Raw genomic sequence first — 26,514 nt, 5'->3', positions numbered from 1 at the left:
TAGTTTTTGTCTTTGGTTCTGTTTATATGCTGGATTACGTTTATTGATTTTCATATGTTGAACCAGCCTTGCATCCCAGGGATGAAGCCCGCTTGATCATGGTGGATAAGCTTTTTGATGTGCTGCTGGATTCGGTTTGCCAGTATTTTATTGAGGATTTTTGCATCAATGTTCATCAAGGATATTGGTCTAAAATTCTCTTTTTTTGTTGTGTCTCTGTCAGGCTTTGGTATCAGAATGATGCTGGCCTCATAAAATGAGTTAGGGAGGATTCGCTCTTTTTCTATTAATTGGAATAGTTTCAGAAGGAATGGTACCAGCTCCTCCTTGTACCTCTGGTAGAATTCGGCTGTGAATCCGTCTGGTCCTGGACTTTTTTTGGTTGGGAAGCTATTAATTATTGCCTCAATTTCAGAGCCTGTTATTCGTCTATTCAGAGATTCAACTTCTTCCTGGTTTAGTCTTGGGAGGGTGTATGTGTCCAGGAATTTATCCACTTCTTCTAGATTTTCTAGTTTACTTGCGTAGAGGTGTTTACAGTATTGTCTGATGGTAGTTTGTGTTTCTGTGGGATCAGTGGTGATATCCTCTTTATCATTTTTTATTGCTTCTATTTGATTCTTCTCTCTTTTCTTCTTTATTAGTCTTGCTAGCGGTCTATCAATTTTGTTGATCTTTTCAAAAAACAAGCTCCTGGATTCATTGATTTTTTGAAGGGTTTTTTATGTCTCTATTTCCTTCAGTTCTACTCTGATCTTAGTTATTTCTTGCCTTCTGCTAGCTTTTGAATGTGTTTGCTCTTGCTTCTCTAGTTCTTTTAATTGAGATGTTAGAGGGTCAATTTTAGATCTTTCCTGCTTTCTCTTGTGGGCATTTAGTGCTATAAATTTCCCTCTACACGCTGCTTTGAATGTGTCCCAGAGATTCTGGTATGTTGTGTCTTTGTTCTCGTTGGTTTCAAAGAACGTCTTTATTTCTGCCTTCATTTTGTTATGAACCCAGTAGTCATTCAGGAACAGGTTGTTCAGTTTCCATGTAGTTGAGCGGTTTTGAGTGAGTTTCTTAATCCTGATTTCTAGTTTGATTGCACTGTGGTCTGAGAGACAGTTTGTTATAATTTCTGTTATTTTACATTTGCTGAGGAGTGCTTTACTTCCAACTATGTGGTCAATTTTGGAATAGGTGTGGTGTGGTGCTGAAAAGAATGTATATTGTGTTGATTTGGTGTGGAGAGTTCTGTAGATATCTATTAAGTCCGCTTGGTGCAGAGCTGAGTTCAATTCCTGGATATCCTTGTTAACTTTTTGTGTCGTTGATCTGTCTAATGTTGACAGTGGGGTGTTAAAGTCTCCCATTATTATTGTGTGGGAGCCTAAGTCTCTTTGTAGGTCACTAAGGACTTGCTTTATGAATCTGGGTGTGGTCTGCATTTCCTAACTTCAGAAACTAGTCTTTGTAGTTTCCTTTGTAGTATCTTTGTAAAGACAAAGATCTTTAAATAGTTTAGTGCTTAGTGTCCTTGTTAAAGTATAATGTTATATATAATGAACACCAGCTGATAAATTATTGATGCATTAACTGGCAACATTTCAAAAAAAATTCAAACTTGAAATCTCAGTTTAGAATCTTCCAAGTGAATGAGAACCCCTAACTCTGTTCAGGTCAAATGTTGCCCCCTCACAGAAACTGACTGACCATGCTGTCTGAAGTAAGAGCCTCAGCTAATTTTGATTCTCTTACCCTGCTTTCTTTTTCTTCATAGCATTTATCACTATCTGCCATTGTATTATATATCTATTTATTTATTATTAGTTTTCTATCTCCTTACTGGTATGTAAGCTTCATTAGAACAGAGACTTTATTTCTTTCCATTATCAATATATCTCCTGTGCACATGACAGTGCCTAACACTTATCACCATGACATAAAGATTTATTGAGTAAATGATTAAGTGGTTTGTTTCCATGTTCATGTTCCAACCAGACACATAGGCAGGTATCGTGGCTTATCTCTGAAGTCCTTGGCACTGGCTGCCTGGCATAGAACCTTGCAAACAATGAATAAATAAATTACCCTGATTGATCAGTGTGCATGGATAAAGAAGACATGTAGGAATGCTGCACCCCTGGATGTGCTATTAATACAATTATACACCATGGAATACTATGCAGCCATAAAAAAGAATGAGTTCATGTCCTTTGCAGGTATATGGATGAAGCTGGAAGCCATCATTCTCAGCAAACTAACACAAGAACAGAAAACCAAACACCGCATGTTCTCACTCATAAGTGGGAGTTGAACAATGAGAACACATGGACATAGGGAGGGGAACTTTACACACCGGAGCCTGTCAGGGGGTGGAGGGCAAGGGGAGGGAGAGCATTAGGACAAATACCTAATGCATCCAGGGCTTAAAGATGACGGGTTGATAGGTGCAGCAAACCATTATGGCACATGTATACCTGTGTAACAAACCTGCACGTTTTACACATGTATCCCAGAACTTAAAATAAAATAAAAATAATAATAATTTATAAAATACACTTAAAATTTATTTTTTCACAAGATTGTTCTCTTGAGGTTAACTTATTACTACTTTGAGTTGCTAGAAGTGATTGCACATTTCTTGGGAATCCCTAAGTCACCAAGAATAAAGACCACTTGTAATAGCTAAGGCATATTCAACAGTAAAATTCTAGAGATTCGGGATATTTGATATTTGCTTATAACATTTCACTTTTTAGCTTTTATTCATTTAATAAATGTTTTCTTTATCATCTTGTATACTCATGAACAGTTTTAAGTGTCCATTCAAATCATTTCTTTGGGGGAAAAAAAGTCAGGAAACAACAGATGTTCGCGACGCTGTGGAGAAATAGGAACGCTTTTACACTGTTGGTGGAAATGTAGATTAGTTCAGCCACTGTGGAAGACAATGTGGCGATTTCTCAAGGATCTAGAGCCAGAAATACTATTTAACCCAGCAATCACATTATTGGGTATATGCCCAAGGGATTATAAATAATTCTACTATAAAGACACATGCACACATATGTTTATTGCAGCACCATTTACAATAGCTAAGACTTGGAACCAACCCAAATGCCCATCAATGATAGACTGGATAAAGAAAATGTGGTACATATACACCATGCAGCCATAGAAAAGAATGAGTTCATGTCCTTTGCAGGGACATGGATGAAGCTGGAAACCATCATTCTCAGCAAACTAACACAGGAACAGAAATCCAAACACCACATATTCTCACTCATAAGTGGGAGTTGAAAATAAGAACACATGGACACAGGAAGGGGAACATCACACACTGGGGCCTGTTGAGGGGTGGGGGCACAGGGAGGAGAGCATTAGGACAAACACCTAATGCATAAGGGGCTTAAAACCTAGATGACAGGTTGACAGGCGCAGCAAACCACCGTGGCACATATATACCTATGTAACAATACTGCACGTTCTGCACATGTATCCCAGAACTTAAGGTAAAATTTTTTTAAAAAAGTAAAACCACAAAAAATAAAATAAAATGAAATAACTTTTCTATTATAATCCAAGCACAAGTTGTATTTGAAAACTAATTAAGAATATATATTACATATAGAAAGTAGGTATATATGTATATTAAACTTATACATAAATTATTAGCTATAACAGATGTCATATAGTTACAAAAATCACAGACTAAGAAAATGTTCTAATTTAGAAAATGATCATATTCTACATAGCTGATTTTATAATTCATAGAAATACATCATGATACACAAAAAGAAAAATGAGGAAAAATAAATACATTAAAATACGAGCACATGAGTTTCCTTAAGATTATATCTAGGCTGATGCTCAATTCAATGACTTCTTTATTTTACTAAAATCTTAGGATAAGCACTTATTAAGTCACATATTAAGTCGTAACTTGCACAAATCAGCTCTTTGTTTTTTTTTTTTCTTCTGAGATGGAGTTTCGCTCTTGTTGCCCAGGCTGGAGTGCAATGGCCTATCTCGTCTTCCCAGGTCCAAGCAATTCTCCTGTCCCACCTCAGCCTCCCGAGTAGCTGAGATTACAAGTGCCCACCACCACACCCAGCTAATTTTTTGTATTTTTAGTAGACACTAGGTCTCACCATGTTGGCCAGGCTGGTCTTGAACTCCTGACCTCAGGTGATCCGCCCACTTCGGCCTCCCAAAGTGCTTGGATTACAGGTGTGAGCCACCGCCCCAGCCCTCAGCTTCTTCTTTCAAAAACTATTCCCCCTATTGCAATTTCGTGTAATTTCTGTGTGTTCTGACCCAGTGAATTAATGCTAACCTTAAATTTCAATGTGTATATTAATATGTTAAGTGACTTTGTATGATATAATTTTTAACCTACAGATCTCTGGTAGGTTTAGTTTACAAACACTTATTACAAAAATCAGTGAAAATAGAAATATTATTTTTCCCTATACACCATCATAGGACTCCCTATTTGACCTTGCAACTATTTAAAAGGAATTTGGGGCTATAAGTTCATTAAACCTTGTGCTTTCCTAATTAAACAACTTTAAATTTATTTTTCATTGTTTATTTTTATTACTCTAATCTTCACCCTAGTTTTAGAATTTGTGAACCACATATGTGGTAGTATTACGCAACGAGTCCAGTTAGGAATAGAGTTGACTTATTGACTCTCTGGACATAATGACCAATTAAACTTGAGGGACTCTAGAATCCCTAGGGCTAAAAAGAGGACACAGAATTGTGTGAATGGTACTCCCTTAATAAATATTGATTGGCTTTATTTAAAGGCATAACTTTATTTCCATGACACTTCCAATGTTGTTGACGTCTATAAAGTCAACTTCACGTTGTAGAAATCCACTGGGAACCTGGTGAGGAGAGCCCATGTCAGTCAAAAATGCCCCAATGACTGAAGACACACTATTTATGCACATTTTCCTCTCCTCATAAGTATTTTTCTCACATGTTATTGATGCAGTCCAGGTTTCATGCTAATTTCATTCTTGGTCAGTGGGCAAAAGGTAGTGGAATTAGAATGTCTTAAGGATTGAAAATTCAAAAAGTCAACTGCATTTATTAATCTGTCTTTGAACCAGACTTCCTCTGAAACACAGCACAAAGAAAGGAGTGCATATCTCTCGGACATTTAGAAAAAAGGTGAGTGGCGTCTAATACAGTGAATTATATTACCATGAATGGGAAGGATCTCTCAAGAACATCTCACCTACATCCCTGCCTCTGAGTTGCATCATGTTAAATAATCAGAATGCCCAATTTGTTTCCTGGGAACTTTGAAATCAATATGAAGTATTTTCAGTGATTCCAAAAATCCTTCGTATCCTTTCACCCTTTTGAATGGTTTGCTCATTATATCTCCGTACATAAAAACAGTCAGTGGGATTTAAGATTTTTTTGATTCATATAGAAAATAGAAATAGGAAAAAAAGTTAACGTGACAGTGGAATCAATATGTTCTTGTCAAGAGGTAAGTTCATTTTCTGATAATGTAAAAGAGAAATTGGTGCCATATAAAATATGAAGAAAATAAGAGAAATTAACAGTGCCATATAAAATGTGAAGAGAAGACGATGTGAAAAAATAGGAGTAGAAAATAACAGCTACTGAATAGGGTCCTCTTTTATTCCATGCCCTTTAGATAACCAGATATCACCTACTACATTGATTTAACTTCCATTTACTGGAAAACTATGTACTCAGTATATTAGGCTAGAAACAAAGAAAAAGTGATAATATGAAATTCAATCATTTCGTATTATGATATTATGAAATTATAACTATCACTTGAACCACCAATAGTAAATTTTCTGTTTTCTCATATACAAGACAAGCTGAGATAATGATACAGTACTAGTATTAATGACTTATTAGTGATTAGTATTAATGATACTGCTGTTGATATCAAGCTCACATTCATTAAATGCTTAGTATGTTTGGGACAGGGTCCTAAGTTCAGATGTGTATACATTGTCTCACTTGAGCTTCACAATACTCTCTTTTTATCAATTCAGAGATTGTTTTTTAATGTAGCACAAGAATGTTCATTCATTTGCCCAGGATCACACAATCCAGTAATAAAACCCTGGCAGATTCTGGCTCCAGAGGCACTGTACCTAACAGCTAACTTTTAACAGTGATTTTTTTTAATGCTACTAAGTAGAAAGACAATGTGATACTTTCTTCCTGTTTTTATTTGTATTTCTTCAATAATTAAAAAGTTATAATCTTTTATATTTTCGCTGTCATTTTATGTTGTTTTCTTCCCCAAACTGCTTATTTATGTCCATTGCTCATTTTTTTTCCATTGGACTTTTGATCTTTTTCTTATTATTATGTAATAATTCTTTATATTTTAATATAATAACCATTTTTTCCATAAACATTGTATATTTTTCTATCGTGTCATTTATGTTTTATCTTTCTGTGTAGTCTTTTTCTGATATAAAAATTGTATTATGAGTAAAAATTGTATATATTTATAGTGTACAATATGATGTTTTGATATATGTGTACATTATAAAGTGGCTAAATCAAGTTATCTAACATATGTATTACCTTAAATATTTATCATTTTGTAAATTTACGTGGACATTCAAAAAAGCCTAATCTCATATTCTCTTCTATTTTTCTTTTTTTTTTTTTTTTTTCAAGATCTATTTTTTTTTTCTTTTATTATTATTATTATTATTATCATCATTATCATACTTTAGGTTTTATGGTACATGTGCGCAATGTGCAGGTAAGTTACATATGTATACATGTGCCATGCTGGTGCGCTGCACCCACCAACTTGTCATCTAGCATTAGGTATATCTCCCAATGCTATCCCTCCCCCCTCCCCCCACCCCACAACAGTCCCCGAAGTGTGATGTTCCCCTTCCTGTGTCCATGTGTTCTCATTGTTCGATTCCCACCTATGAGTGAGAATATGCGGTGTTTGGTTTTTTGTTCTTGCGATAGTTTACTGAGAATGATGATTTCCAATTTCATCCATGTCCCTACAAAGGACGTGAACTCATCATTTTTTATGGCTGCATAGTATTCCATGGTGTATATGTGCCACATTTTCTTAATCCAGTCTATCATTGTTGGACATTTGGGTTGGTTCCAAGTCTTTGCTATTGTGAATAATGCGGCAATAAACATACGTGTGCATGTGTCTTTATAGCAGCATGATTTATAGTCCTTTGGGTATATACCCAGTAATGGGATGGCTGGGTCGAATGGAATTTCTAGTTCTAGATCCCTGAGGAATCGCCACACTGACTTCCACAAGGGTTGAACTAGTTTACAGTCCCACCAACAGTGTAAAAGTGTTCCTATTTCTCCACATCCTCTCCAGCACCTGTTGTTTCCTGACTTTTTAATGATTGCCATTCTAACTGGTGTGAGATGGTATCTCATTGTGGTTTTGATTTGCATTTCTCTGATGGCCAGTGATGGTGAGCATTTTTTCATGTGTTTTTTGGCTGCATAAATGTCTTCTTTTGAGAAGTGTCTGTTCATGTCCTTCGCCCACTTTTTGATGGGGTTGTTTGTTTTTTTCTTGTAAATTTGTTGGAGTTCATTGTAGATTCTGGATATTAGCCCTTTGTCAGATGAGTAGGTTGCGAAAATTTTCTCCCATTTTGTAGGTTGCCTGTTCACTCTGATGGTAGTTTCCTTTGCTGTGCAGAAGCTCTTTAGTTTAATTAGATCCCATTTGTCAATTTTGGCTTTTGTTGCCATTGCTTTTGGTGTTTTAGACATGAAGTCCTTGCCCATGCCTATGTCCTGAATGGTAATGCCTAGGTTTTCTTCTAGGGTTTTTATGGTTTTAGGTCTAACATTTAAGTCTTTAATCCATCTTGAATTGATTTTTGTATAAGGTGTAAGGAAGGGATCCAGTTTCAGCTTTCTACATATGGCTAGCCAGTTTTCCCAGCACCATTTATTAAATAGGGAATCCTTTCCCCATTTCTTGTTTTTGTCAGGTTTGTCAAAGATCAGATACTTGTAGATATGTGGCATTATTTCTGACGGCTCTGTTCTGTTCCATTGATCTATATCTCTGTTTTGGTACCAGTACCATGCTGTTTTGGTTACTGTAGCCTTGTAGTATAGTTTGAAGTCAGGTAGTGTGATGCCTCCAGCTTTGTTCTTTTGGCTTAGGATTGACTTGGCGATGCGGGCTCTTTTTTGGTTCCATATGAACTTTAAAGTAGTTTTTTCCAATTCTGTGAAGAAAGTCATTGGTAGCTTGATGGGGATGGCATTGAATCTGTAAATTACCTTGGGAAGGATGGCCATTTTCATGATATTGATTCTTCCTACCCATGAGCATGGAATGTTCTTCCATTTGTTTGTATCCTCTTTTATTTCCTTGAGCAGTGGTTTGTAGTTCTCCTTGAAGAGGTCTTTCACATCCCTTGTAAGTTGGATTCCTAGGTATTTTATTCTCTTTGAAGCAATTGTGAATGGGAGTTCACTCATGATTTGGCTCTCTGTTTGTCTGTTATTGATGTATAAGAATGCTTGTGATTTTTGCACATTGATTTTGTATCCTGAGACTTTGCTGAAGTTGCTTATCAGCTTAAGGAGATTTTGGGCTGAGACAATGGGGTTTTCTAGATATACTATCATGTCATCTGCAAACAAGGACAATTTGACTTCCTCTTTTCCTAATTGAATACCCTTGATTTCCTTCTCCTGCCTAATTGCCCTGGCCAGAACTTCCAACACTATGTTGAATAGAAGTGGCGAGAGAGGGCATCCCTGTCTTGTGCCAGTTTTCAAAGGGAATGCTTCCAGTTTTTGCCCATTCAGTACGATATTGGCTGTGGGTTTGTCATAAATAGCTCTTATTATTTTGAGATACGTCCCATCAATTCCTAATTTATTGAGAGTTTTTAGCATGAAGGGTTGTTGAATTTTGTCAAAGGCCTTTTCTGCATCTATTGAGATAATCATGTGGTTTTTGTCTTTGGTTCTGTTTATATGCTGGATTACATTTATTGATTTGCGTATATTGAACCAGCCTTGCATCCCAGGGATGAAGCCCACTTGATCATGGTGGATAAGCTTTTTGATGTGCTGCTGGATTCTGTTTGCCAGTATCTTATTGAGGATTTTTGCATCAATGTTCATCAAGGATATTGGTCTAAAATTCTCTTTTTTTGTTGTGTCTCTGCCAGGCTTTGGTATCAGGATGATGCTGGCCTCATAAAATGAGTTAGGGAGGATTCCCTCTTTTTCTATTGATTGGAATAGTTTCAGAAGGAATGGTACCAGCTCCTCCTTGTACCTCTGGTAGAATTCGGCTGTGAACCCATCTGGTCCTGGACTTTTTTTGGTTGGTAAGCTATTGATTATTGCCACAATTTCAGCTCCTGTTATTGGTCTATTCAGAGATTCAACTTCTTCCTGGTTTAGTCTTGGGAGGGTGTGTGTGTTGAGGAATTTATCCATTTCCTCTAGATTTTCTAGTTTATTTGCATAGAGGTGTTTGTAATATTCTCTGATGGTAGTTTGTATTTCTGTGGGATCGGTGGTGATATCCCCTTTATCATTTTTTATTGCATCTATTTGATTCTTCTCTCTTTTTTTCTTTATTAATCTTGCTAGCGGTCTATCAATTTTGTTGATCCTTTCAAAAAACCAGCTCCTGGATTCATTGATTTTTTGAAGGGTTTTTTGTGTCTCTATTTCCTTCAGTTCTGCTCTGATTTTAGTTATTTCTTGCCTTCTGCTAGCTTTTGAATGTGTTTGCTCTTCCTTTTCTAGTTCTTTTAATTGTGATGTTAGGGTGTCAATTTTGGATCTTTCCTGCTTTCTCTTGTGGGCATTTAGTGCTATAAATTTCCCTCTACACACTGCTTTGAATGCGTCCCAGAGATTCTGGTATGTTGTGTCTTGGTTCTCGTTGGTTTCAAAGAACATCTTTATTTCTGCCTTCATTTCGTGATGTACCCAGTAGTCATTCAGGAGCAGGTTGTTCAGTTTCCATGTAGTTGAGTGGTTTTGAGTGAGATTCTTAATCCTCAGTTCTAGCTTGATTGCACTGTGATCTGAGAGACAGTTTGTTACAATTTCTGTTCTTTTACATTTATTGAGGAGAGCTTTACTTCCAAGTATATGGTCAATTTTGGAATAGGTGTGGTGTGGTGCTGAAAAAAATGTATATTCTGTTGATTTGGGGTGGAGAGTTCTGTAGATGTCTATTAGGTCCGCTTGGTGCAGAGCTGAGTTCAATTCCTGGGTATCCTTGTTGACTTTCTGTCTCGTTGATCTGTCTAATGTTGATAGTGGGGTGTTAAAGTCTCCCATTATTAATGTGTGGGAGTCTAAGTCTCTTTGTAGGTCACTCAGGACTTGCTTTATGAATCTGGGTGCTCCTGTATTGGGTGCATATATATTTAGGATAGTTAGCTCTTCTTGTTGAATTAATCCCTTTACCATTATGTAATGGCCTTCTTTGTCTCTTTTGATCTTTGTTGGTTTAAAGTCTGTTTTATCAGAGACTAGGATTGCAACCCCTGCCTTTTTTCGTTTTCCATTTGCTTGGTAGATCTTCCTCCATCCTTTTATTTTGAGCCTATGTGTGTCTCTGCACGTGAGATGGGTTTCCTGAATACAGCACACTGATGGGTCTTGAGTCTTTATCCAATTTGCCAGTCTGTGTCTTTTAATTGGAGCATTTAGTCCATTTACATTTAAAGTTAATATTGTTATGTGTGAATCTGATCCTGCCATTATGATGTTAGCTGGATATTTTTCTCGTTAGTTGATGCAGTCTCTTCCTAGTCTCGATGGTCTTTACATTTCGGTATGATTTTGCAGTGGCTGGTACCGGTTGTGCCTTTCCATGTTTAGCGCTTCCTTCAGGAGCTCTTTTAGGGCAGGCCTGGTGGTGACAAAATCTCTCAGCATTTGCTTGTCTGTAAAGTATTTTATTTCTCCTTCACTTATGAAGCTTAGTTTGGCAGGATATGAAATTCTGGGTTGAAAATTCTTTTCTTTAAGAATGTTGAATATTGGCCCCCACTCTCTTCTGGCTTGTAGGGTTTCTGCCGAGAGATCTGCTGTTAGTCTGATGGGCTTCCCTTTGATGGTAACCCGACCTTTCTCTCTGGCTGCCCTTAACATTTTTTCCTTCATTTCAACTTTGGTGAATCTGACAATGATGTGTCTTGGAGTTGCTCTTCTCGAGGAGTATCTTTGTGGCGTTCTCTGTATTTCCTGAATCTGAATGTTGGCCTGCCTTGCTAGATTGGGGAAGTTCTCCTGGATAATATCCTGCAGAGTGTTTTCCAACTTGTTTCCATTCTCCCCGTCACTTTCAGGTACACCAATCAGACGTAGATTTGGTCTTTTCACATAGTCCCACATTTCTTGGAGGCTTTGCTCATTTCTTTTTATTCTTTTTTCTCTAAACTTCCCTTCTCGCTTCATTTCATTCATTTCATCTTCCAGGGCTGATACCCTTTCTTCCATTTGATCGCATCAGCTCCTGAGGCTTCTGCATTCTTCACGTAGTTCTCGAGCCTTGGTTTTCAGCTCCATCAGCTCCTTTAAGCACTTCTCTGTATTGGTTATTCTAGTTATACATTCTTCTAAATTTTTTTCAAAGTTTTCAACTTCTTTGCCTTTGGTTTGAATATCCTCCCGTAGCTCGGAGTAATTTGATCGTCTGAAGCCTTCTTCTCTCAGCTCGTCAAAGTCATTCTCCGTCCAGCTTTGTTCCGTTGCTGGTGAGGAACTGCGTTCCTTTGGAGGAGGAGAGGTACTCTGGTTTTTAGAGTTTCCAGTTTTTCTGCTCTGTTTTTTCCCCATCTTTGTGGTTTTATCTACTTTTGGTCTTTGATGATGGTGATGTACAGATGGGTTTTTGGTGTGGATGTCCTTTCTGTTAGTTTTCCTTCTAACAGACAGGACCCTCAGCTGCAGGTCTGTTGGAGTACCTGGCCGGCCCTGTGAGGTGTCAGTCTGCCCCTGCTGGGGGGTGCCTCCCAGTTAGGCTGCTCAGGGGTCAGGGGTCAGGGACCCACTTGAGGAGGCAGTCAGCCGGTTCTCAGATCTCCAGCTGCGTGCTGGGAGAACCACTGCTCTCCTCACAGCTGTCAGACAGGGACATTTAAGTCTGCAGAGGTTACTGCTGTCTTTTTGTTTGTCTGTGCCCTGCCCCCAGAGGTGGAGCCTACAGAGGCAGGCAGGCCTCCTTGAGCTGTGGTGGGCTCCACCCAGTTCAAGCTTCCAGGCTGCTTTGTTTACCTAAGCGAGCCTGGGCAATGGCGGGCGCCCCTCCCCCAGCCTCGCTGCCGACTTGCTGTTTGATCTCAGACTGCTGTGCTAGCAATCAGCGAGACTCCGTGGGCGTAGGACCCTCTGAGCCAGGTGCGGGCTATACTCTCCCGGGGCACCGGTTCCTAAGCCCGTCGGAAAAGCACAGTATTCGGGTGGGAGTGGCCCGATTTTCCAGGTGCCGTCTGTCACCCCTGGAAGGGGAACTCCCTGACCCCTTGCGCTTCCCGAGTGAGGCAATGCCTCGCCCCTGCTTCGGCTGGCGCACGGTGCGCTCACCCACTGACCTGCGCCCACTGTCTGGCACTCCCTAGTGAGATGAACACGGTACCTCAGATGGAAATGCAGAAATCACCCGTCTTCTGCGTCGCTCGCGCTGGGAGCTGTAGACCGGAGCTGTTCCTATTCGGCCATCTTGGCTCCTCCTCTCTTCTATTTTTCAACCAAAGGTGTATTACTATTATTTGCCAAGAAATAATGTATATCTATAGCTAAAAAAAAATCATATATAATGGAAGAAGTTAAAAATCTCAAGATCATCTCTGTTCATTTTCATTTATTCATTCCATTATCAAATTATATTTTATATATCAGTGTTTTTACTCTGGAAAAGTTATCTTATTCTGTGGTAAATTGTGTCAATACTTATTTTCTCTTCTCTCTTCGGTCTATCTTTCTATTTTTATGCTTGCAAATTCAAATGGTGTAAATCACCTCAATGACATTTCACTTAAACATGCAAAGTAGACTGAAGAAACTTAGGTGCACTTAGGTAATATAACTAAATAACTGATGACTTTTACACACTGAAGAAAATCAACTTGAATGTATGACTTTTGGTTTGTTTCTATTTTAATTTATGACCACTTTTGTGCTGTATGCCGTCATTCTTATTGTACTATCTGTGTATTTAGGGGGAAATATGGTATAAAAGAAAGAATGGTCTTTAAATCCTAGCTGTTAGTCTTGACCTCACCAATAATGAGTGTGCAAATTATTTATTCTTACTGAATCACAGAAGCAATAAAATGCAAACCATGACTGTGAGGGGTTTGATGAGAATTACGAAGAATGTATTTCACATACTGAGCAGTTTCTGGCACATGTTAAGTAAAGTAACAATTATGTTATCAGTTTTGCTATTTTAATTAAGGTATTTGCAGATGGGGAGATGACACCCATGGTCATTACTATATATCACAAGTAACCATAATTTTATTACTAATACCCGTGGTAGTTCTTTGTGGAAATGGACCTACATGCATGGCATTTAGGAGAAAGACACAACTCAAAAAAACATGTAAAGATGTTACTAAAAGAAGCAAAATTTCTTTAGATCAATTGCAGATTTAGATTCAACTCTTATAACCTCTATATTACTCAGCATTTTCAGTCCAAATTTAAAATAATTGGAGTAAAAGTAATATTTCTTTCTAAACTGTTTATTAAGATAGGTTAGGAGGTAAGAAGAGAGAACATAAAATGCATTGAGAACTCACAATTTTCCATGTGTTATGCATATGTTACATACTTTATGTAATTTAAATGTAATGATTTTCTTTAAAGTAATTTAAACACTACTGAAAACACAGGAACTACTTTTAAGCTTAAACATAACCATATTATACTTCACAAGGGCTTTATTCACTTGACTGTAAATTGTATTTGATGCTGAGCTATTCATTAAATTTAATTCAGTTCCAATAAGAGTATTCAATAAACATACATTGATTGCTTTCCTATCTTACATTTTTTTAGGAGTGCGAAATAAGTGAGTCATCCTGAATTGGGCAAATGAGAGCTCCCCAAAAGAGTTTATATTACTTGGCTTCTCAGATAGGGCTTGGCTACAAATGCCCCTTTTTGTGGTCCTGTTACTATCATACACAATCACCATATTTGGCAATGTGTCCATCATGATGGTGTGCACTCTGGATCCCAAACTTCATACTCCCATGTATTTCTTTCTCACTAATCTCTCCATCTTAGATCTCTGCTATACCACAACTACAGTCCCTCATATGTTGGTAAATATTGGTTGCAACAAAAAGACCATCAGTTATGCTGGCTGTGTGGCCCAACTCATCATCTTCCTGGCCCTAGGTGCTACTGAGTGTCTCCTTCTGGCTGTTATGTCCTTTGACAGATATGTGGCTGTTTGCAGACCCCTCCACTATGTAGTCATCATGAATTATTGGTTCTGCCTAAGGATGGCAGCCTTCTCATGGCTCACTGCTTTCGGCAACTCAGTGCTGCAGTCTTCCTTGACTCTTAACATACCACGCTGTGGTCACCAGGAAGTGGACCACTTTTTCTGTGAGGTGCCTGCACTTCTCAAGTTGTCATGTGCTGACACAAAGCCTGTTGAGGCTGAGCTCTTCTTCTTTAGTGTACTAATTCTTCTAATTCCAGTGACACTGATCCTCATCTCCTATGGCTTCATAGCTCAAGCAGTATTAAAAATCAGGTCAGCAGAAGGACGGCAAAAAGCATTTGGGACATGTGAGTCCCACATGATTGTGGTGTCCCTCTTTTATGGAACAGCCATTTATATGTATCTTCAACCACCTTCATCCACCTCTAAGGACTGGGGAAAGATGGTTTCCCTCTTCTATGGAATCATCACACCCATGTTGAACCCCCTCATCTACAGCCTTAGAAACAAAGATATAAAGGAGGCCTTCAAGAGGGTGATGCCAAGAATCTTTTTCTGTAAGAAATAAGAAGTACTCCATTGCGATGAGAATCTTGTTAGTCTTTCCTTATCTTCAATGATGGTAATGACCTTTGAACTCATTTTCCTATTTTCCAGGCTCTGGTGATTTCACTGAATTCTGTCAACAGTTAGAAAATCCTTCCTCTGTTGGCTGGGCACGGTGGTTCACGCCTGTAATCCCAGTACTTTGTGGGGGCCAAGGTGGGCAGATCACATGAGGTCAGGAGTTCGAGACCAGCCTGGCCAACATGGCGAGACCCCATCTCTATTAAAAGTACAAAAAAATTAGCAGGGCATGGTGGTGCACGCCTGTAATCCCAGATACTCAGGAGGCTGGGGCAAGAGAATCGCTTGAACCCAGGAGTCAGAAGTTGCAGTGAGCCCAGATCGTGCCACTCACTCCAGTGTGGGTGACAGAGTAGGAATCTGTCTCCGGAAAAAAAAAAAAAAAAAGGAAAGAAAGAAAAGTCTTCTTCTGTTTAGGAAGCAATGCTGAACCCATATGACATGCCTTCAAAGTTAGAAACTCCTTTCTTTTCAGAAGTTCCCCCAATGTACTCTGTTCCTTGAGACAAGTCATGCCAATTTCCTATCAACTTCAAGGTAGTCAGGAGACTTTGATGGATTGCCTTCCCATTTGTATACTACTATTCTACAACCATTCTGTCTACGCATTTAGTTAGGGATTTTAATATCTTTATAATTAAATTACCAGTTATTCCAAGCCAAAAATTATTCCATCAGAATCAAAGTCTTCAAACATTTTGAACCCTCTGATCTCTTGATAAAATTCATCGTATGCACCTTTTCAGAACTGTTTTCGGTATATAATTTGGCTTCAATCTAGCTGGGTTTGTTTTTGTTTTGTTTGAGAACGAATTTCACTCTTTTTTTTTTTTTTTTTTAAATTTATGAAGTATTTATTGATCGTTCTTGGGTGTTTCTCGGAGAGGGGGATATGGGAGGGTCATAGGATAATAGTGGAGAGAAGGTCAGGAGATAAACACATGAACAAAGGTCTCTGGTTTTCCTAGGCAGAGGTCCCTGCGGCCTTCTGCAGTGTTTGTGCCCCTGGGTACTTGAGATTAGGGAGTGGTGATGACTCTTAAAGAGCATGCTGCCTTCAAGCATCTGTTTAACAAAGCACATCTTGCACCGCCCTTAATCCATTTAACCCTGAGTTGACACAGCATATGTTTCAGAGAGCATGGGGCTGGGGGAAAGGCCATAGATCAACAGCATCCCAAGGCAGAAGAATTTCTCCTAGTCAGAACAAAATGGAGTCTCCTATGCCCACCCCTTTCTACACAGACACAGCAACAATCTGATCTCTCCTTCCTTTCCCCACACTTCCTCCCCTTCTCTTCAACAAAACCGCCATCGTCCTCATGGCCCGCTCCCGATGGTCGCTGTCTCTTTGGAGCTGTTGGGTACACCTCCCAGACAGGGCAGCCGGGCAGAGGCGCTCCTCACGTCCCAGACAGGGTGGCCGGGCAGAGGCGCTCCTCGCTTCCCAGACGGGGCCGCCCGGGCAGAGGCGCTCCTCTCCTCCCAGACGGGGCGGCTGGGCAGAGGCGCTCCTCACTTCCCCGACGGGGCCGCCCGGGGCCGCCCGGGCAGAGGCGCTCCTCGCTTCCCAGAAGGGGCCGCCTGGGCAGAGGCGCTCCTCGCTTCCCAGACGGGGCCGCCCGTCTGGGCCGCTTCCCAGACGGTGTGGCGGCTGGGCAGAGGCGCTCCTCACTTCCTCCCAGACCGGGTGGCAGCCGGGCAGAGGCGCTCCTCACCTCCCAGACGGGGCAGCCGGGCAGAGGCGCTCCTCACTTCCCAGACGGGGCGGCCGAGCAGAGGCGCTCCTCACTTCCCAGAGGGGGCGGCCGGGCAGAGGCGCTCCTCACTTCCCAGACGGTGTGGCGGCTGGGCAGAGGCGCTCCTCCCTTCCCAGATGGGGCAGCCAGGCAGAGGCGCTCCTCACTTCCTCCCAGACGGGGTGGCGGCCAGGCAGAGGCGCTCCTCACTTCCCAGAGGGGGCGGCCGGGCAGAGGTGCTCCTCACTTCCTCCCAGACGGGGTGGCAGCCGGGCAGAGGCACTCCTCACCTCCCAGACGGGGCGGCCGGGCAGAGGTGCTCCTCATCTCCCAGATGGGGCGGCCGGGCAGAGGTGCTCCTCATCTCCCAGACGGGGCGGCCGGGCAGAGGTGCTCCTCATCTCCCAGACGGGGCGGCCGGGCAGAGGTGCTCCTCATCTCCCAGACGGGGCAGCCGGGCAGAGGTGCTCCACACTTCCTCCCAGACGGGGTGACGGCCGGGCAGAGGCACTCCTCACCTCCCAGACGGGGCGGCCGGGCAGAGGCGCTCCTCACCTCCCAGACGGAGTGGTCAGGCAGAGGTGCTCCTCACTTCCCATATGTGGTGGCGGCAGGGCAGAGGCACTCCTCACTTCCCAGATGGGGCAGCCAGGCAGAGGCGCTCCTCACTTCCTCCCAGACGGGGTGGCGTCCAGGCAGAGGCACTCCTCACCTCCCAGACGGGGCAGCCGGGCAGAGGTGCTCCTCATCTCCCAGACGGGGCAGCCAGGCAGAGGTGCTCCTCACTTCCTCCCAGACGGGGTGGCAACCGGGCAGAGGCACTCCTCACCTCCCAGACGGGGCGGCCGGGCAGAGGCGCTCCTCACTTCCCATACGGGGTGGCGGCCGGGCAGAGGCGCTCCTCACTTCCTCCCAGACGGGGTGGCAGCCAGGCAGAGGCACTCCTCACTTCCCAGACGGGGTGGCCGGGCAGAGGCGCGCCTCACTTCCCAGACGGGGTGGCCAGGCAGAGGCACTCCTCACCTCCCAGACGGGGCGGCCGGGCAGAGGCGCTCCTCACTTCCCATACGGGGTGGCAGCCGGGCAGAGGCGCTCCTCACTTCCCAGATGGGGCAGCCGGGCAGAGGCGCTCCTCACTTCCTCCCAGACGGGGTGGCGGCCAGGCAGAGGCGCTCCTCACTTCCCAGACGGGGCGGTCGGGCAGAGGTGCTCCTCACTTCCTCCCAGACGGGGTGGCGGCCGGGCAGAGGTGCTCCTCACCTCCCAGACGGGGCGGCCGCGCAGAGGCGCTCCTCACCTCCCAGACGGGGCGGCCGGGCAGAGGTGCTCCTCACTTCCTCCCAGACGGGGTGGCGGCTGGGCAGAGGTGCTCCTCACCTCCCAGACGGGGCGGCCGGGCAGAGGCACTCCTCCCTTCCCAGACGGAGTGGCCAGGCAGAGGCGCTCCTCACCTCCCAGAGTGGGCGGCCGGGCAGAGGCGCTCCTCACTTCCCAGAGTGGGCGGCCGGGCAGAGGCGCTCCTCACTTCCCATAGGGGGTGGCAGCCGGGCAGAGGCGCTCCTCACTTCCCAGATGGGGCAGCTGGGCAGAGGTGCTCCTCACTTCCTCCCAGACGGGGCAGCTGGGCAGAGGTGCTCCTCACTTCCTCCCAGACGGGGTGGCGGCCAGGCAGAGGCGCTCCTCACCTCCCAGACGGGGCGGCCGGGCAGAGGCGCTCCTCACCTCCCAGAGTGGGCGGCCGGGCAGAGGCGCTCCTCACTTCCCAGAGTGGGCGGCGGGGCAGAGGCGCTCCTCACTTCCCATAGGGGGTGGCAGCCGGGCAGAGGCGCTCCTCACTTCCCAGATGGGGCAGCTGGGCAGAGGTGCTCCTCACTTCCTCCCAGACGGGGTGGTGGCCAGGCAGAGACGCTCCTCACCTCCCAGACGGGGCGGCTGGGCAGAGGCGCTCCTCATCTCCCAGAAGGGGTGGCTGGGCAGAGGCGCTCCTCACTTCCCATATGGGGTGGCAGCCGGGCAGAGGCGCTCCTCACTTCCCAGATGGGGTGGCGGCCAGGCAGAGGCGCTCCTCACTTCCCAGATGGGACAACCGTGCAGAGGCGCTCCTCACTTCCTCCCAGACGGGGTGGCGGCCAGGCAGAGGCGCTCCTCACCTCCCAGACGGGGCGGCCGGGCAGAGGTGCTCCTCATCTCCCAGACGGGGCAGCCGGGCAGAGGCGCTCCTCACTTCCTCCCAGACGGCGTGGCAGCCGGGCAGAGGCGCTCCTCACATCCCAGAGGATGGGCGGCCGGGCAGAGGCGCTCCTCACTTCCCAGATAGGGCGGCCAGGCAGAGGGGCTCCTCACATCCCAGACGATGGGCGGCCAGGCAGAGATGCTCCTCACTTCCTAGAGGGGGTGGCGGCGGGGCAGAGGCTGTAATCCCAGCACTTTAAGAGGCCAAGGCAGGAGGCTGGTAGGTGGAGGTTGCAGCGAGCCGAGATCACACCACTGCACTCCAGCCTGAGCACCATTGAGCGTTGAGTTAGCGAGACTCCGTCTGCAATCCCAGCACCTCGGGAGGCCGAGGCAGGCAGATCACTCGAGGCCAGGAGCTGGAGACCAGCCCGGTCAACACGGCGAAACCCCGTCTCCACCAAAAATACAAAAACCATCCAGGCGTGGCGGCGCGCGCCTGCAATCCCAGGCACTCGGCAGGCCGAGGCAGGAGAGTCACAGGAGCCCGAGGCAGGGAGGTTGCAGTGAGCCGAGATCATGGCAGTACAGTCCAGCTTCGATAACAGCGGGAGACCGAAAAAAGAAGGAGAGGGAGACCGAAGGGGAGGGGGAGGGGGAGGGGGAGGGGGAGGGGGAGGGGGAGGGGGAGGGGGAGAGGGAGCCGAATTTCACTCTTGTTGCCCACGCTGGAATGCAATGGCACGATCTCGGCTCACTGCAACCTCCACCTCCTGGGTTCCAGCGATTCTCCTGCTTCAGCCTTCCGAGTAGCTGGGATTACAGACGCCTGCCACCATGCCCAGCTAATTTTTTGTATTTTTAGTAGAAACGGGGTTTCTTTGTGTTGGCCAGGCTCGTCTCGAACTCAGCCTGGTCAGGCTGGTCAGGCTGGTCCTGACCTCAGGTGATCCACCCATCTCGGCCTCCCAAATTGCTGGGATTACAGGCATGAGCCACTGCACCCAGCCAATCTAGCTGGTTTTAAACCAGCTAAGTGTGTGCATCTCAATCTGGAAACCTTAAATGTCAGTTGAGTTTTATTTAAAATTCTATTTTCAATTCATCTCTTTATTCCTCTGGATAGCATTTATCCTTTCTTCCCCTTTTGTTAAATTCCTTATTTGTCCCAAGTTCTACCTCAGGTATGTGGAATCTTTTCTAAATTATAGAGCTAATTATAGAAATGTTAATGGGAATCCCTTTTTCTCATATTGTACTGAATTAGCTTACTCTTTATCTGTGGTAGTCATTCAATAAACATTTATTGTTCACAAGACAGCAGTAGTCCAGAGGAGAAATATCACAGTTCCTCTGCTGAAGAAATGTGCTAGTTCCAGAAGGCAATGATCCTTAAACTGAGACATTTAAATGATTGTTTACAGTTAGTAATGTAAGGACACAGATGAGGCAACATTTTAGGCAACAGAGAAAGCTTTACAAAACAAAGCATTTCATCATTAAAAGTAATTTAGCACAGTTAAACAATACAAAACCAGGCAAGATGAGGCTGATGATGTAATATAATTATATAATATATATAGTTCTATATCACATATAATTATGATAATATAATGATATATTATATATAATTATAATATAATATATATTTTTATATATATTATATATAATATATATAAATATAATATATATTTTTATATATTTTATATATAATATAAATAATATATATTATATAAATATATATTATATATAATACATATTTTATATATGTATTATATATAATATATTATATATAAATATATATAAATTAATATATATATTTATAAATATATAAAAATATATATAAATATAATATATATTTATATAAATATATAATATATAATATAATATATATAAAATTATATATAATTAATTACATAATATATTTTTATATTATATATAATATATAATATATATTATATATAATATATGTAATATATATAATATATATATTAAATATATGTAATATATATAATATATATATTATAATATATGTAATATATGTAATATATATTATAATATATGTAATATATGTAATATATATATTATAATATATGTAATATATGTAATATATATAATATATATATTTAATATACGTAATATATATAATATATATATTATAATATACGTAATATATATAATATATATAATATATATTATAATATATGTAATATATGTAATATATATAATATATATATTAAATATATGTAATATATGTAATATATATATTATAATATATATAATTATAATATATAATATAATATAATAATTAATTATATTATATATAATTAAATTATATTTAAATTTAATTTAAATGTCATATCAAATATTAATATTTAAATGACATTTCAAATAAGTGGAAAAAGAAGAGACTGAAGAAATGTCTGTTGAGTTTTATTTCAAATTCTATTTCAATTCATCTCTTTATTCCCCTGGAGAGCATTTCTCCTTTTTTTTCCCTTTTGTCAAATTCCATATTTGTCCCAAGTTCTACCTCAGGCATGTGGAATGTCCTCTTAATTATAGAGCTAATTATAGAAATGTTAATGGGAATCATTTTTCCTATATCGATCATATATTGATAAAACACAAAAAACGAAAGAACACAAAGGGATCCACCTTTTACCTGGATCTCTGTTGTTCCCCAATCTACCTTTACGCACTTCTCCCAACTCACTACCAATGGAGTTTGGGTTTTTTCGTGTGCATTGTATCAGAAAATACTCCCATGTTTTCTGGTATTTAAAACATAATTGAAATAGCTGCAAATTGGGCCGGGCATGGTGGCTCACACCTGCAATCCCAGCACTTTGAGAGGCCGAGGCAGGTAGATCACGAGGTCAGGAGATCAAGATCATCCTGGATAACACGGTGAAACCCCGTATCTACTAAAAATACAAAAAAATAGCCGGGCGTGGTGGCAGGCGCCTGTAGTCTCAGCTACTCCGGAGGCTGAGGCAGGAGAATGGCGTGAACCTGGGAGGTGGAGTTTGCAGTGAGCCGAGATAGCGCCACTGCACTCCAGCCTGGGCGACAGAGCAAGACTCCATCTCAAAAAAAAAAAAAAAAAAAAAAAAAAGCTGCAAATTTAATTTCACCATGGAAGTGTATTAAAATCCATTTAACCACTTTTCTATTGTTGAACATTTACACTCCTTGTTTTGATTATTATTACTACTACTGCCAATAATTCAGTATCAATTTGTGTCTAAATGTCAGTTTATATTCTGAAAAACTGAATTACTGGCTCAAATTATAAATTTCTTAGAAGATCTAAGAGTTAATAGATATGGTCAAATTGTGCTGTAGAAATTTTGTAACATTCCACATTCCCAGATAGATCACTGTATATAGTAAATGAAAGTGGTTGCTTCATGAGCTTTTGCAAACTCTGGGAGTTTTCATCTTTTGATGAACATGCCAATTTTAGAAGCAGAAACATTATCAAGTTCCTATTTGTTATTTCCTTGACTATTTTGAAAGTAGCATATTTTTCATAAATTGAATACATTAGGAATGTTTATAAATATTTTATTTTTTCTCCCCTTCTAGGCAGATGATAAAATTGCACATCCCAGTCCTATCAAATGCAGACCTGGCTGTTTAATATGATATGCCAATAAAATGTGAACAGAAATGATGTGGGTCATTTTTTGATGACTTCAAAACCTAGTACATACTCTGCCATGTTCTCTTTCCCTCTGGCAATCAAAACAATATTCCAGGTAGGTTCTCAATCAGCCTGAAACAAATGTTAGGAAATTAAAATATGAGGCACTGGCAAAAGGATCACATGGAAGATGATGAGGAATATGATAGTAAAGCTTGAAACTGAGAGGGGCCAAGATGGTCAGTGACACAGCCAGGAAGAACATCTTCCACAACAGACCAGGACATCAGGAAGACTGGCATACTCCGAGCCGATCTTCCGAGGGAAGGCATTGAGAGTGGACAGAGGGAGGACGTAGAACCTGGGCTGGAGGGTGAGAAACCTGGGAACTTTGCACGGAGCTGCAGAGTACCTGGACTCGTTTCTGGCCCATGTTCTTGGCCCGCAGTGACTCCTGGGGAAGAGGTCTGTTGAACACACGAGGAATGGCCACTCTCGCCACAGACCTCCAGAATGCCAGCTGCAGGAGACCCCATGACCCCCTCGGACACTTGAGCTGGCAGGGAGAGCTATTTGGAAAGGTGGCAAGGACAGGACTTCAGCCTGTGAAAAGCCCAGAGGGTTTGACGCAGGAATGGCTGCAGTGGAGCATGGCCAGAGACACCCATTCCCCCAAAGCTCACCATGATCCTCTAGGTGGTCTCAGCCTATGGTAACTGCCAGACCTGAACGGAGCAGAGCTATCTTACCTGTGGGATGGGAACAGTCTAATCTGAGTGCTCCCTTGTCTGCTGGCCTCTCCTGGGGTAGACTGGCTAAAGAAAATGTGCTACATATACACCATGGAATACTAAGCAGCCACAAAAAAGAATTAGATGATGCCCTTTGCAGGAACATGGATGGAGCTGAAGACCATTTTCTTAAGCAAACTAACATAGGCACAGAAAACCAAATACTTCACACTCTCATTCATAAGTGAGAACTAAACACTGAGTACACATGAACACAAAGAAGGGAAAAGTAGACTCTGAGGCCTACTTGAGGGTGGTTTAGTTTTTTAGGACTAAAAAACTACCTATCATATACTATGCTTATCACCTGTGTGATGAAATAGTCTATACAAAAAACCCCATGACATACGACTTACCTACATAACAAACCTGCACATGTACCCTTGAACCTAAAATAAAAGTCTAATAAAAAAAGAGGGAGATTGAAATTATGGTGCCAGGTTTGGTGGCTCACACCTGTAATCGCAGCACTTTGGGAGGCCAAGGTGGGCAGACTGCCTGAGCTCAGGAGTTCAAGACAAGCCTGAGCAAAGTAGTGAAAACTCATCTCTACAAAAAATACAAAAATTCATTGGGTGTAGGAGCAAACACTTGTAGTGCCAGCTACTAGGGCATGCTGAGGCAGAAGGATCACCTGAGCCTGGGAGGTTAAGGCGGCAGGGAGCCAAGATCACACCACTGCAGAGTGCAGACGGAGGAGACCCTGTCTCAAAAAAAAGAAAGAAAGAGAAGAAAGAGAGAAAGAAAGAAAAAGAAAGAAAGAAAGAGAGGGAGGGTGAAAGAAAGAGGAGAAAAAAGAAAGAAAAGAAATAAAGAAACAAAGAGAAAGAAAGAGAGAGAAAGAAAAGAAAAGAGAGAGTAAGAGAGAGAGAGGGAGGGAGGGAAGGGAAAGAAGGAAAGAAAAAGGGAAGGAAGGAAGGAAAAAGGGAAGGGAGGGAGGGAGGGAGGAAGGGAGACTAAAGTGATCCATGTTATACAATAAGGAAATATTTCATAAACTATCACCTGCAATAACTTAGAAGGCAGATAATGAACCTAACAATTGGGTGGAACCCAAGGGTTATGAAGAACAATGGATGGAGGAGCTACTTTCCAATGAGTGGGATATAGGGACATTTCCAAACTCACATTTGGAACACCTCACAATAACTGCCCAGTGGTTACAGTGATTGTTTAACTTATGGGAAGACATTTTAAGGGCCAGAGTGTGTTTTGCAACTTTTATTTCCCTCTATCACAACAATCTAGAGAACCTTGGATAGCGTCTACTTCATCAGTTTGGATCCCTAATGCACAATGACATGGATGAGTCCCTAGCAACATTCAATAAACACAAAACATAAGCAGAAATGAAATCTTTGTTGGTTTAAGCCATTATGATGGACTTGTTTACCAGTATATGTTAATTGGCCATTTTTTTAAAAAAAATAATATTATGGAGAAATACTCACTGTTAAGTGGTGGAGAAAACTCAAGAAACGATTCTACACTTAGAACATGACCCTAATTTTATGTATACCTATATGTGTAAGAAAGCACTAGAAATAAATTCACCAAGCTAACTGTGATGAGGTAAGTGATAGGATATCAGGAAATTTTTATTCCAGGCTTCCTATTTTTCTATATTTTCTGATTTCATCATACAATTTCTTAAGTATTAGGAAAAAGTCTAAACATCATAAAACTAGTGCTCTAAGTCTATTTCACCTTGAAAAGTCTTGCATTAATGTTTATTTGCTTCCCATTAGGCACTATCTTAAAACCATAATAACCTAAAGTTGAATTTTATTTGAAATAAAAATTATTGATAGTGAAATTTTTATTAATGTATTTATAAATTTGGCAACTAATTTCAGAAACATCTACTCCAACCTTCAAGCTTACCATTAATAATTTCCCAAAGTCTTCTTAAAAATAATTTTATAAATATTTATACTTTGGGGGGCATTAGTAACTTAAATAACAAAAATAAGGTGAGTTGAGCTCTAAAATTTAAATCACCATCAATGTTCTAAAATATTTTTATATTACTCATATCTATATTATTATCACATACCACCTAAATCAGAGACACTTAAATTTTCTCTACCTTCCTAAGATAAGCACACATCCAGAGCAAAGATATTATATATATATAGTATATACAGATATTAAAATAGTTATAAATTTGCCTAAAGGTTTTCAGTTGCTTACTATACATACAGATTTTGCTATTTGACGAGTATTTGTTAGTGAATAAGACAGACACAATTCCTTCCCTCACAATCTTTATAGTCTAGTGGGAGAAAGAAAACAAATAATAATACTAAACATGTAATTACAAGTTGTACTAAGTACTATAAAGTAAAACTGACAAGGCTTCATGAATAAAATGGATGGGTGATTAGTTTAAACCAGGAAAGGTTCAAGGAAAGCTCTTCTAGGTAAGTGTCATTTAGGCTCAGATCTATAAGTGAAGTATTAAATTCTTCAGAGTAGACAAAACAGCAGGTGCTAAGGCCTTGATCTGGCAGGAAGTATCATAACCACAAGTGTTCTTTTTATTGTCATCTTTTTATTTAATGTAGTTTACTATATTTTACATTTATAATGTATTTTTAATATAATTTTTAAAGTTGCAAGTATAATACAGAACTTTAAATACCCTTTTCCAGAGTCATCATTCATTTACATTTGCCTTACTTTTATACATATGTAATATATAAATATAGTTTTCATATCTATGAAATTTTTCCCAAACTTTTTATTACTACATACACTTTAGTGTATAGTTGCTAAGGACATTAACTTACATACATAACCAGTACAATCATAAAAACTGGGACATTTTACAGTCATATAATACTATTATGTAATCAATAGTTCATATTCAGATCTTGTTAATTATCTCCAAAATGTTCTTTATATTTTCTCCCATTCAGGGGCCAATAATGATGCAACATTTCAGAAAAGTGTATAAGGATAGTTTGTCTTAAAATTGATGCTGTTAACTTTAGTCACTTGACTAACATGGTGTCCCCCAGATCTCATTATGCTTTTTTTCCTGAGAAATTAATAAGTAATTTGTGGGAG

General features: G+C 41.2%; 1 protein-coding gene and 1 long non-coding RNA gene across 3 annotated transcripts in view; both read left to right on the top strand.

Annotated features, from left to right (window-relative positions):
* Positions 1–22,675, top strand: part of LOC129059912 (uncharacterized) — an 83,537-nt gene extending 60,862 nt beyond the window's left edge. For both annotated transcript variants that reach the window (XR_010140617.1, XR_008526095.2), the window contains 2 exons: positions 5,109–5,169; positions 22,594–22,675. This is a non-coding gene — a long non-coding RNA (uncharacterized LOC129059912). The remainder of the gene's footprint in view (positions 1–5,108; positions 5,170–22,593) is intronic.
* LOC100459075 (putative olfactory receptor 2B3) lies at positions 14,026–15,131 on the top strand. The gene has a single exon (XM_054557325.2). The coding sequence runs from the start codon at positions 14,163–14,165 to the stop codon at positions 15,030–15,032; it is 870 nt and encodes a 289-aa protein (XP_054413300.2). The 5' UTR covers positions 14,026–14,162; the 3' UTR covers positions 15,033–15,131.
* Positions 22,676–26,514: the final 3,839 nt, after the last annotated feature.

Source organism: Pongo abelii, chromosome 5, assembly GCF_028885655.2.
Source record: "Pongo abelii isolate AG06213 chromosome 5, NHGRI_mPonAbe1-v2.0_pri, whole genome shotgun sequence".
NCBI lineage: Eukaryota > Metazoa > Chordata > Mammalia > Primates > Hominidae > Pongo > Pongo abelii.
The sequence above is the reverse complement of the archived record's forward strand: the minus strand, read 5'-3'. Positions and strand labels throughout refer to the sequence as shown.

Excerpts from the sequence above, each read along its gene's own strand:
- LOC100459075 (XM_054557325.2), top strand. The coding sequence starts at position 14,163 with ATGCCCCTTTTTGTGGTCCTGTTACTATCATACACAATCACCATATTT.